We start from the raw sequence: 13,527 nt of genomic DNA on the forward strand, positions 1-13,527 counted from the left end.
CAATAGAAAATAATCCTCTTCTAAGAGAGCCACCTTTAATACATGCATCAGAATCCCATTTGGCTGTATATTACAAAGAATGTCAGCAACAGTGACTTTAACAAGACAGAAGGTGATTTTCTCTCCCAGGCCATTAATGATGCCATATTTTTGGAGATTTTTTTTAACCCCTTACAGTCTGTTTTCTCCAGATGTGGTCACCTTTCATTTACTGTTCTATCTTCTTTGTTGGAGGCCTTTCTCAGATGTCCAGTGACCCTTACTTTTCCACTCTAATGTCAAAGGGGTCCACAAGCTGACTGGGCAGCCCCAAATGTGTGGTGGGCACTTGTTGACTCTAGGTTTCTTTGAGGGATAATCCTGTTGGGTTGCCCTTTGAGGAATTCCTCATGCCACTATTTTTAGGTTCCTCCTTCAGAGGAGTTTCTCAACACCTGGCCTTGGGGCATGAGCCTGGCTGCTGGTGGTTTGGGCACCAGATAAATTTGGAAAATGTTGGGGGGGCACCTCGATATTCATTATGCAGGCTGACTTGAAAGAATCTCCTACTTTCTGTGAAGTGCTCATGCCACGGACTGTACCTGATGCACCCAAGAGATCCTCTCTTCTGTCATCTTGAGAGAATGGACCTTCTATCTTCTTCCATGGTGGGGAGGGGGCTGTTGTCAGCTGTGGAGAGGAGAGGAGAGCATCTATAGACCAAATAGCTTATTAAAGAGATTCCAGCCAGTTCTTATGTTTGGGCCACCTCCACCTCCAGGGCTACCATACTTAAACCTTGTGGGATTCCAGAGGGCAGATGGCATTACTTCTTGGTTCTTCCCACAGAAAAGTTGAGTAGTTTTCTTGGTCTATTAGGCCTATTTTTATTCCTCCATATGCTTTCTAGCTTCCAACATTTTGTTGCTGTGTCCCCACTTTTTAAAAAAAAATCTTTGTTCCTGTGGACTTACCATCACTTTAGTGAGATTTGGGATAGGAACTGAGAGTTAATATGAATTTAATATGTCATTTTTAATTGGAAACTTTCAGTCTGTGTTTTACTCATTTGTCCTTATATTTTCATGACTACAGCAAATCTCAAAGTAATGTATTTTCTTTCTTCCTCTATGTAGTTATACTGGAAGATAAAGTGAAGAACTTTTATACTCGCCTGCCATTCCAAAAACTGATGGGGATATCCATTAGAAATAAAGTGCCCATGTCTGAAAAATCTATTTCTAATGGGTAAGCTACTTGTGTCTCACCCCTAATATTTATTATTAATAATGCTTCCTTAAAGAAGATGACACAATCACAGCTAAAAACAGAAGCATACCCAGCACTTTGGGAGGCCAAGCCGGGTGGAACACGAGGTCAAGAGATTGAGACCATCCTGACTAACATGGGGAAGCCCCGTCTCTACTAAAAATACAAAAGTTAGCTGGGCATGGTGGCGGCACATACTAGTAGTCCCAGCTACTGAGGAGGCTGAGGCAGGAGAATCACTTGAACTCAGGAGGTGGAGGTTGCAGTGAGCTGAGATCGTGCCACTGCACTCCAGCCTAGCAACAGAGTGAGACTCCATCAAAAAAAAAAAAAAAAAAAAGCACGAAAAACTATAAAATCCAAAGCTAAGGGGGTAAAAGGTAATAAGGAGGTAACCATATCTGAAAACCTCAGCTAAGGTAAGTTACTGATAGTAAACACAACGTTTAGCCTTGAACTACTTGCTGGATGATGAAAGAGCCACCGAGCGTTATTTAATATAAATTATCAAGCATGGTACTAAATTTGATTCTCAAAACCTCACATTGCAGTACTCAGAATCTGGAGGTCAAGTGGAAATTTTGACAGACTCATATACATATAAATAATTTTTATTTTTTATTTATTTTTAAAATTTATTTTATGATTGATTTATTTGCTTAGCCATTATTTAGTTATTGTAATTGAAGATGATGTCTCTCCTAGTATTGTCTGTGGATCTTACCCATTAGAATCACCTGGAGAGCTGAATGTGAATTCTAATGAGTGAGATCCACAGATCTGCATTCTTGGGTCCTGTTTATAAACTGCATCCTTGGGTCCTATTTTGAACCTGCTGAATCAGCATTTCCTGGGATGGAGTTCAAGAATCTGACCTTTAAGGAAGCTTCCCCTGGTGATTCTTTTATACTTAAAAATTCAAGGATCATCCATTCATGAACCATTGATCTATGAAGTGCTCTTGAGTTATGACACTGAATCATGTTGCTGGTGCTTAAGGCCTACTTTTGAAAATGGGGCTAAAAAGAAGAGGCAGGTTAGTCTGTCTTGACATTCAACTGGACACCACTGTGCTGATGGGAGTGGTGGATGAAAAGGAGGGTTGGAACCAGGGATCAGCCTGACGGTAGAGCTGGGATGGGAACTAGGGGAGTAGATTGTGCGTCTGGACTCATGGAAATGTAGTTGGCTGGGAAAATGCATGGTCCAGACTGGATCTCAGAAATGAGCTTCCAAGATAGGAAAAGGAAGTGGTAAGTGGACAGGTTGGCGGAGAACTAGGAGATGGAAAAGCAGAGAGGTGAATTGCAGGCATCAGGGCACAGATGCTGCCAACATTGGAGATGTTGCCCAGCAGATAAAAGCATCACCACTGGGATGTGGCTTGGGTTCAGGGAAGGAGAATGGCAATAATGAGGCAGGATCCCCTCACCAAGAAGGGACTAGGGGTTTGAGAAAGCTCTCAGGAGTCAAGAATGAGTGGTCAGACTGGAGCAGAGTGGTCGGGGCAGGGGGAACTTGGAATTGAGCCCAGAAACATTTGTTTGGAGCCATTAAGTCCCTCCTGCCATGAATAGCCCTAGAAGCTGAGGGTGGGGCGTAGTTATTGAGTGAATAAGAAGGTCAGTCTTGAGAGAGCCTGGCTGGATGGGCTGACCCAGTAAACAGAAATGCATTGGTAGAGTGTGATTATCCACATTGTACAGTGAGTAAGAGGGGAAGCAAAGGGGAGCACAGGCTCGGCTCCAGCTGCTTAAACAGGCCCCTGGCTGGGTCGCTCTGACTGTAAGCCCATGGACTCTCGTCTTTCTAGAAATGCCTTCCCTGTTATTTCTTTATTTTCCCAGAGTCCAAAGCTGAGAACTTCTGCTTACCTGAAAGGATTGAAAGGGTACATTCTGGATCCTGGGTTAGCTTGGTTGGAGCCTGGCACATAATAGGCACAGAATATACGCATGATGAATGAATGGGTGAATAAATGATTAATGGCAGGACAGTATTCCTGAGAGGAGTAGAATTTTGTTTTCGGAAAGAACCTCAAAGCTAAGAATCCACTCGTGCATGTTGATCAAAGCACCCCCAGTTTAAGTAGGGGGTAAAGAAAAGCTGGTTCCCCAAAGCAAGAATGACTACCATCAGTCCACCCAGTAGGTCCTGGGCTACCAGTGAAAACCTTCAGGCCTGCTCTTTCTCTTCCTATGCCAGGTTCTTTGAATGTGAACGACGGTGTGATGCGGACCCATGCTGCACTGGCTTTGGATTTCTAAATGTTTCCCAGTTAAAAGGTAATAATAGTTAACAACTTCCTCTCCCCTGCGCACAGCACTCTGCAGTTTAGAAAACACATTCACATCTATGCTTTTACAAATCCTCAGCATCTCCTATCCTCGTTCACAGACAAGGAAATGGGGGCTTGGAGACGGCAACTGGCTGATAAATGTGGTAGCTGAGACATGGCTCCTAGTCCAGTGATCATCACTTTACATGTGCAGTTCTACCTGGCCAAACTTCTTTCCTTGTACTCTTGGCTTAGATATCTTTTGTTCATCTTTCAACGAACACTTGGGCCAACCAGCTTGGTGAACTTTGGATCCATTTGTATGATATGTATTTAATGTTTGGTTGATTCCCTTACTAGTGTGTGATTCTGGAAAAGTCACTTAATCTCCCTGAGCCTCCATTTCCTCCTCATCTGTATATAGGGTTACCAAAGCTACCTTCCTTGTAAGGTTATGTGAGGACCAAGTGAAGTGATACCAACAGAGACCTAGCACAGTCCTGGGCACATGATAGGTATTTGATAAGTATTAGCCACCTCTATCCCTTTGCTCTTAGATCAGAGGCTCCTTGAGTTCAGGTACCAGGTTTTTCAGCAGTGGCTGAGATAGTATCTGAAATATAGTGGTGTATCCCAAATGTCTGCTGAACAATACACTTGCAGGATTTTTCTCATTCATTGTACTCAGTTTCCTGATTGTGGTTTTTTTTTTTCCACTCCAGGAGGAGAGGTGACATGTCTCACTCTGAACAGCTTGGGAATTCAGATGTGCAGTGAGGAGAGTGGAGGAGCCTGGCGCATTTTGGACTGTGGCTCTCGTGACATTGAAGTCCACACCTATCCCTTTGGATGGTACCAGAAGCCCAGTAAGTACCCTTCCCATGACAGCTATATGGGCATCTTCAGTTAACTATTTCCCAGCCCTGCATTAGGACAATGTTCTTGGATTGGTGAGTGGATTAATCAAGATTCATTGGGTTCAAACAACAGAAATTGATTCTGTTTAACTTAAGCAGACAAGAAACTTATTGGAAGTTTGCTCATTGACTCAAAGGAAGGATGAGCAACTAGGTCTCAGTAAAGATGGAAATGGACCATTTCCATGGATGTATGTAACAAGAACAAATGGGCAACTTCTTCAGTGTGCCATGATCATCATTAATCTGCTTCATAGGGTTTAGTGGTTATATTCAACCTTTAAATTCAAGGGGGAGAGTTTGGTCCCACTTGGGCTTAGTCAGTACACTGCCAGAGGGAGAGTGGGGCAGCTTGACAGTCCCAACAAGACTGTATGCACTAGGACAGGGGATGTTCCTCAAACAATAGTGAAGGCACTGTTGCTGGACAGGCAGTATCAACAGATATAGACTCTGGCACATTCCCTTGGTTTTCTTACCTTGACAATCAAGGCAATGTAGCACATGGTAGTCCCATGGAGGAAAACAGGGACAACCAGTGTGTATTTGACAATGCATATAGAGTTAGGACTTCAGGGCCAAGGCAGCATTGACCCAACATGGGTCCTTACGGTATGATTCTGATTATATCTGGGCACGTTTTAGGAGCTCAATTTGAAATTGATGAAGGAATGAATGAATGGCATTTACAGTGTGGCATAAGAGCTCCTGGACTCAGATAAGGAGACATTAGGGTTGTTCCAACTCTGCCATCTATTTACTATGGGTTTGTCTTTCGGAAAGTCACACCACTTCCTCAGTGTTTCCATTGGTGAAAATAGTGAATGAGACTCACTATGATTCTGTTACTGCTTACATCACAGGTGTTTATGGTATAGATAGATTTGGGGAATAGTGGGCAGCCACAGGGAAACTAGACATCTTCATCCTGTGTCCCAGAAGCAAATTCACAAAGATGTCCCAGACCCAAAAATATGGAACACCCTGTGTTCAATTAGGAGGAGTCAAATTAGAGAGAGGCTGAGCAGAGGTTTAGTATTTCCAACTTCTCCCACTAGTGGCTTCCTTGTTAGTTTCAGAGTAAATATACGGTAAATTCTGGCTCTTACTTAGCACTTGCCCTAGAGAATAGAGTCATCGACTGTCTGATCTGGAAATCTGGAAGGGGTCTTCGAGATCCCTACCTTTGACCATTCTTTTTTTTTTTTTTTTTTTTTTTTTTTTGAGGCAGAGTTTTGCTCTTTTCGCCCAGGCTGGAGTGCAATGGCGTGATCTCGGCTCACTGCAACCTCCACCTCCTGGGTTCAAGTGATTCTCCTGCCTCAGCCTCCCAAGTAGCTGGGATTACAGGCCCCCACCACCATTTCCAGCTAATTTTTGTATTTTCAGTAGAGGCAGGATTTCACCGTGTTAGCCAAGGTGGCCTCGAACTCCTGACCTCAGATGATCCACCCGCCTCGGCCTCCCAAAGTGCTGGGATTACAGGTGTGAGCCACTGTACCCAGCTACATTCTTTATATCACCCAGTGTAACCCTTTGCCCAAAGTAGGCAAAGAGAGAATAAATGACGTTCTTCGTGTCCCTGCTGTTTCAGATCATGATGGATTTACATGGGTTATACCGTTTAATACTCATAGTACTCCTGCAGAGTAGGTATTGTTTTTTCCATTTTAAGGTGAGAAGAGTGCAGCATAGAAAGTTAAATTGCTTGACCCAAACCACACAGCTGGTAGGAAACAGAGGCAGGCTTCAGGCCCAGACCTGATGACCCCAAACTTACTCTCCTTCCCTTTACGATGTTTCCTCCTGGCAGGTCTTTCACATCCCAAAAATGACTAGAGAGGAAAATATCTAGATACCTTTCCTGACTGACTTTCCCCCAACTCAGCTGATTAACAAGAAATTGACTAACACATTAAAAAGAATAAATACTAATAAACTAACAAATCAAACCAGTTGGTGGTTTGGTGCCTTGTTCCGTAGCCATATCCAACCTGAAAGATCCAGATGCAGCTCCCAGGCAGGCTCTGGCCCTCAGCCCTTGCTCATGAGCCTACCCATTCCCTGTGTGTGCCTCAACTTTATGGAAGATGTTTCTGGAGATAATTATTACCAGCTTGAATGGAATCTTCTTGCTGGTGTCCACCTTCAGCATCCTGTGATTTGATCTGAATTTACTCTATTGGCTTTTTATTTTATTTTAACACCTGAAATTATTTTAGGAAAAACTTCAGGATTGTATAATGAAATATCCTCAGTGGGTTTCTATTAAACAGTTTCTATATAACAGTTTCCCTGCTTTAACTCATAGAGGAAGGGAGAAAATACCTGCCCAAGTCTTTGACCCCAAAGGAGACCCAGTGCCAGCACTAGCTATTTGGGAGACTTCAGAACTGAGCTCTCACCTCTCACTTCCCCCTTGCCCCATCTGTCCTCTCACCTCCTTACCTCACCAAAGTCTTAAAAATGTCATTTTCCATCTTCATATTACTCATGGAAGAATCGGGTAAAAAGAAGCTTAAGAAGTAATTCATTTGTTCAGAAGTAATGAGAATCAGACCAGAGTGTTACAACATCTTGACAGGAGTTGGCAGGGGAAGGAATTAAGGTACTCATTGTCCCAACTCATTCCATCTGTTCTTTTTCTTTTCGTCTGACTGCATAGATCATTAACTTTTTCCAGCATATATTCTGTGGGGTCAATCTGGGGACTCGACTCAGGAGTTTTGACCAGAAACTTAGAGCAGAGAATTAAACATTCGCAGAGGGGTTCTTATTCAACCAACATTGACTGAGCATTCATCATACCTGGGGGTCCTCTGGCATTACCAATATAACCTCTATGTATTGGGCTCGTACTGTGTGCCTGGCTGGATTCCACTTTGCTTGCACTATTTCACTTAATTTTCACACCCATGTGTCATGAAGAAGTAGAGGCTCAGAGAGGTTGTCACTTACTCAAGGTCACCAGAAAGTAAATCAGAGTTAGAATTTGGACACAAGTCTTTCTGACCCTAAATCACTATGTTGTGTGATTGAAGGTGAAAAAGCCATGATTTCTGTTTTGCAGTCACTCACAGTCTAGGAAGGAGTTAAAGATTATAAATAAATACAACATTCTTGTGCTGGGTCTCTCTTACCATAAGTTTTTCAACTTTACTGAGTATCTGTTTTCAACTATTATACTGTGCTGGGCACTGCGGAAAGTGAGATTAATAAGATATATTCATTTTCCTTAGACACAGTCTAGTGAGGAAGATATGAGGAAATATGATGAAATATAGCAGAAGAGATGAAATACTAGAACACTTATCAGTAAAGTGTCACAGGAACATAGGAGAAAGAAATTGTGCTTGGGAGGTGTCTTAGTCCATTTTGTGCTGCTATAGCAGAATACCACAGACTAGGTAATTTATAATAAACAGAAATGTATTGGCTCTCCATTCTGGAGACTGGAGAGTCAAATATCAAGGAGCCAGCATCCGTCAAAGGCCTTCTTGCTGCGTCATTCCATGGGGAAAGGCAGAAGAGCAAAGAAAAGAAAGGGGACCAAACTTGCCATTTTATAATGGCATTAGTCCCACCCATGAGGGCTCTGCCTCATAAAGGTTTCACCTCTTATTACTGTTGCGATGGCAATTTAATTTCAACATGAGTTTTGGAGGGGACAAACAATGAAACCATAGAGGAGGTGTGGAAGCCTGTTGCTAGAAGGTTCCTATGGGCCCTCCTTTTGGCCTAAGGCCCAGCTCCTGCAATCTCCTCTGCCCAAGCGGGTGGTCTTTCACACTGTGCACTGCCTGCTTTCAGTATCTGGGTGCCTGGGGAGAGAAAGAAAAAGTGCTACAATGTCATCAGACTCTCATTCTTCCATTCATGGCCCCTGAGCAGAAAACACCATGGGATGCACATGGCTTATGGGCATTCTGGTGTGAGTGGCTCCATGGTTCTCATTTCAGAACAGAAGGAGGAGAACTGGCTGTTACAAGGTTATGTTGACATGGTGTGATTTGACTCTCCAGCAGAGCAGGACAAGGTTCTTTCTCCCTTAAATTGTCTTCATCAAACAGAAGTGGGTGGTGGGATAAGTCTTAAGACTTTGTGGATTATTTCCTCCTAAGACCTAGGTTGAGAAGGGTAACCTTACTTAAGGAGACTGGTTTAATAAATTACAGTATTCTCACAGCTGGGCCATGTTGACCAGTAAGAAACCATCTTTTGATTTATGATATAGTTTGAGCCAAAACATACTTATTAGCTGAGTTCTGAATATTAGTACATTGGATTCTATTTTCTCTAGTAAACAAAACCACACCAGTATACTGATGTAAAATCCCAGCACTGAAGCTGACATTGTCATTACTTTTTTCCCCACTCTTAGCTTTGTGTTAGGTAATTGCATACATAATAGTAGGAAGTAGCCTCTATGGGACTAGGAAAGTCTGCCTAGAGACAGGAATCTCTGGGCCTGAGCCTTGCAGGATGGATAGGATCCTCTCCTTCACCTCTCTGTCAGCACCAGCACATGAGACAAACATTTTTACCAAGGATTTGATGAATATTTTCAATAACAGATTTTGGCCTTGCTTCAAGTCCATGGTTTGGTCATTTAGTGTAGTGTCATGTCTACTGAGTGATGACTAGGAGCCAATTAGCACTATGTATTAGTCCATTTTCATGCTGCTGATAAAGACATACTGATAAAGACTGGATAATTCACAAAAGAAAGAGGTTTAACTGGACTTACAGTTCCACATGACTGAGGAAGCCTCACAATCGTGGCGGAAGGCAAGCAGAAGCAAGTCACATCTTACATGAATGGCAGCAGGCAAAGAGAGAAACTGTGCAGGGAAACTCCCGTTTTTAAAACCATCAGATCTTGTGAGACCCATTCACTATCACGAGAATAGCATGGGAAAGACCCACTCCCATGATTCAATCATCTCCCACCAGGTCCCTCCCACAACACATGGGAATCATGGGAGCTACAAGATGAGATTTGGGTGGGGACACAGAGCCAAACCATATCATACTAGGTCCCCTGTTTCTGAGGAACTGCCACTAGGATCAATTAGGAATTGAGATTTATTGAGTTCCTACTATATGCCAAACACCTTGGAAGCATAGAGGGTAGAAGTCCTGCCCACAAAGGGTTAACAGTCTGGCTAAGGAGACAGATGTTAAAGAAAACAAACCTTTCTTAAGCATTACTGTATGTCAGACTGTGTTCATCCATTTTGCATTGCTATAAAGGAGTATCCAAGACTGGGTCATTTATAAAGAAAAGAGGTTGATTTGGCTCATGGTTCTGCAGGCTGTGCAAGCATGGCACCAGCGTCTGCCCAGCTTCTGGAGAGGCCTCAGGAAGCTTTTACTCATGGCACAAGGTGCAGGGGAAGCAGACCTGTCACATGATGAGAGTGAGAGAAAGAGAGAGGGAACAAGAGAGGAGGTGCCAGGCTCTTTTAAACACTACTTCTTGTGTGAACTCATAGAGCGAGAATTCACTCATTACTGCGAGGACAGCACCAAGCCATTCATGATGGATCCATCTCCATGACCCAAACACCTCCCACCAGGATCACCTCCAACACTGGAGGTCACATTTCAACATGAGATTTGGAGGGGACACACCTCCAAACCATGTCACAGACACTACTCTAAAGGCATTCCTTGTATCAACTCACACCCCTCTGGGAGGAGGGTGCTGTTCTCCTCCCCAGCCTCAGAGAATTACACTGCGATGTGGCTTATATTACTGTAGTGGAATCCCAGGGGAGAGGTAAGGTGTTGGGGGTGCTTCTTCAGAGCATGAGAGAGCAACAGGAAATTCTGTTCTGCAAGGGATTATACAAAAGTGACTGGAGGAAAGCTGGATATAGAGAAAGGGAAGTGGGGTGAAGGAGCAGTGGCCACTGACTAGCCATAGGCAGTAAGTAGAGAGGAGGTAGCATGTTCCTGCCCTTACAGATCTCATAGCCTCAGAGGCAGAGACCTGCACACATGGACAACTGCAACATAAACTTCTTACAGGGCTATGGTCACAGATCAAAGGACGGAGCAGAGTCTCCCAGCATTCAGAAAGAGAAAAGCACAGACCTAGTGCAGCAGAGCACCAAGAGGAGAGTCCAAAGAGCGTGCAGCCATGGGCCTTCTGATTCTGCTATGAGCAGAGTTCAGAAGTGAGCAGAAAGTTCCATGCATCTTAGCATAGAATTGCAGAGTCTCAGGCTAAGCAATGTGGATGCAAATGAGACTGTTTGCAGCCCCTTCCTGGCAGTAGAGCCAGAGAGGAACTGTTCTAAGCCTCCAGAGGACAAGGGTATAAGTGCTGAGTGGAGGTGGAGGTGGTGCGTGGAATAAGGGGCTGCTCTGTGGTTAAGCAGTACCCCAGAGCCCAGGGCTTCCTGGAAGGGGTGTGCCTCTGGGGCATTGGGACTCTCTGTTCTTTGAAGAGAACTAGGGCTGCCCATCTTATCTGCAGCTGTGCTTTGTCTGCAAGTGGGGCAAGATCTGTTTACAAAGTCAAATGTGACTTCTAGAAAAGAAAGTTGAAGCCTCACAGTTCCTGTCTTCTGCTAAGCAAATGTTTTTGGACCCTCTTGCAATTCTAGATGTAAGAATCTGGAAAGGAAATGACAAGCTCTTCTAATTATGTGTCTCTGCAACCCACATAGAAACTTCCATATGTAGGTAGCAATTTACTGTAGAATCTATTCTTTATCATCATTCACATCCTATGAACAGCTTCTTAACCTTTTACTAAGCATAAAGTCTGCTGCTGGCACTAGGCTAGCATTTGGCATGCAGTATCTCATTTAATTCCCTAACAATCTGATGAGGTAGGGCCTACGGTTACCCCACGCAGTGCTGTGCTGGCAAATATGTTACAACTGATGAAGTGGGAGTAAGAGCTATTTTTTACTCACAACATTGCTGATACCACATCTGTCGGTGTTTTTACCCCCACACCAACCAATTCTTCAACCGTCTGGACCAGTGATTCAATTCAGTTCAGACACTAACTACCTGGATTTAAAGTCAGACCCCACAGGTTAAGTCTCAGTCCCAGAAGACTGCCCCCCACTTCAGATACTGATCACAAGCCCTGAGCCTCTTGCACTTCTGACCATATAAACTGGGGGCCTCCATGACCTCCTCCTTGGGGTCAATAATTTGCTAGAATGGCTCCCAGGACTCAGGGAAACACTTACTAATTAAGTTTTATTATAAAGTATACAACTCAGGAACAGCCAAAAGGAAGGGCTGCATAGGTCAAGGGGGCTGGGGAAGGAACCTCTAAGTCAAGAGCTTTTGAGTCCCTTGGGATGTCTAGAGTGACAAAAGTATCTTTTTGTCTTCTAATAAGATGACTGGTGGCTGGAGGCCCCTAGACAGCTTAAGAAGGAGGGCTAGCTGCCACAAAGACCAAGGCAAGAGTAGAGGATTGGAACTCTCAGTCCCACTCCCCTACCTCCAAGAAGAAGAGAACAGCTGGAGATTGAGTTCATTGACGAATGGCCAATGACTTACTCAATTACTCGTATGTGATGGAACCTCCCTAAGTCCCCTCAACAACTAGGTTTGGAGAGCTTCTGAGTTGGTGAACACACAGAGGTGCTGGGAGGGTGGGGCACCTAAACAGGGTGTGGAGGCTCCTCCCCCGGCCCCCTTGTCCTATGCAGCCCTTCCTTTTGGCGGTTCCTGAGTTGTATCCTTTGTAATAAAACTTTAATAGATAGTGGTTTCCCTGAGTCCTGGGAGCCATTCGAGCAAATTATTGACCCCAAGGAGGAGGTCATGCAGGCCCCCAGTTTATATGGTCAGAAGTGCAGGAGGCTCAGGGCTTGTGATCAGTATCTGAAGTGGGGGGCAGTCTTCTGGGACTGAGACTTAACCTGTGGGGTCTGACTTTAAATCCAGGTAGTTAGTGTCTGAACTGAATTGAATCACTGGTCCAGACGGTTGAAGAATTGGTTGGTGTGGGGGTAAAAACACCGACAGATGTGGTATCAGCAATGTTGTGAGTAAAAAATAGCTCTTACTCCCACTTCATCAGTTGTAACATATTTGCCAGCACAGCACTGCGTGGGGTAACCGTAGGCCCTACCTCATCAGATTGTTAGGGAATTAAATGAGATACTGCATGCCAAATGCTAGCCTAGTGCCAGCAGCAGACTTTATGCTTAGTAAAAGGTTAAGAAGCTGTTCATAGGATGTGAATGATGTTAAAGAATAGATTCTACGTAAATTGCTACCTACGTATGGAAGCTGAGGATTCTCAGGGCTCATCTCAGTCCTGTACAATAAAGAAGGTCCCACGCAAAGGCTGATAATGCCTGCTACTTTTTCTCGCTGAAGGTGGGTGTGAAAGGAAAGGAAAGCAATGCAGCAGAACTGTGTGGTAAATACTCGGCTGACGTGAGATGCGTGGTAATCCCCCCAGTGGATGTGCTGTAGCTCAGGCCACCATTCTCACAGTGTTCAACATTTATGTAGTTGCCAGTGTTCAATCAGTATTGGGAAATGTTTCCTTTGCAAACAGAGCTTGCTTTGAATTTCAAAGTAAATTTCTAGGAGCAGAATTACTGGATCCAAGGGTGTGGACATTTGAATGCCCTCAATATAGATAGTCAAATTATTCTCTGCAGATTGCACTCTCAGGAGCCTGCTTCTGAGAGTCTCTTCCGGGAAGCACAGACATTTTAAACAAGTGACAACAGGGCAACAAGTATCAAGCTGGCCAGCTGGATGTAGAGGAACATGGGGGTACTTCTGAGTGATTATATTACGAGCTCCCAGAACGTGAGATGACAGAAGCCTTAGCTCAGTGTGGATCAGCAGCAACAGCAGTGCTGGGGAACCTGTTAGAAATGTAGACCTCAGATCCCATCCCAGACCTGCCGAATCAGACACTCTGGGGTGGGACCCAGCAAGGTGTGTGTTACCATGCCCTCCAGGTAGTTTGGAAGTCTGCCAAAGTTTGAGATCTGGTGCCTTAGAGTGATAGTAGCAGGTGCTTCCAGGCAGATGATGCCAAGCAGGAAAAGACATAATAGGATTGAAGACTCTAGAACCCAAAGA

General features: G+C 44.2%; 1 protein-coding gene and 1 long non-coding RNA gene across 2 annotated transcripts in view; one reads left to right on the top strand and one right to left on the bottom strand.

Moving 5' to 3' along the window:
• Window positions 1–9,251, bottom strand: part of LOC134737254 (uncharacterized) — a 9,637-nt gene extending 386 nt beyond the window's left edge. Inside the window, exons 1-2 of the long non-coding RNA XR_010121952.1 lie at window positions 9,191–9,251; window positions 582–669 (exon numbers count right to left, since the gene is read on the bottom strand). This is a non-coding gene — a long non-coding RNA (uncharacterized lncRNA). The remainder of the gene's footprint in view (window positions 1–581; window positions 670–9,190) is intronic.
• TG (thyroglobulin) overlaps window positions 1–13,527 on the top strand; it is a 275,016-nt gene that overhangs the window by 106,366 nt on the left and 155,123 nt on the right. The window contains exons 32-34 of the mRNA XM_055287302.1: window positions 1,116–1,227; window positions 3,454–3,533; window positions 4,249–4,392. Coding sequence (XP_055143277.1) covers window positions 1,116–1,227; window positions 3,454–3,533; window positions 4,249–4,392 — 336 coding nt within the window. The remainder of the gene's footprint in view (window positions 1–1,115; window positions 1,228–3,453; window positions 3,534–4,248; window positions 4,393–13,527) is intronic.

Source organism: Symphalangus syndactylus, chromosome 7 (assembly GCF_028878055.3).
Source record: "Symphalangus syndactylus isolate Jambi chromosome 7, NHGRI_mSymSyn1-v2.1_pri, whole genome shotgun sequence".
In the NCBI taxonomy this organism is placed as follows: domain Eukaryota; kingdom Metazoa; phylum Chordata; class Mammalia; order Primates; family Hylobatidae; genus Symphalangus; species Symphalangus syndactylus.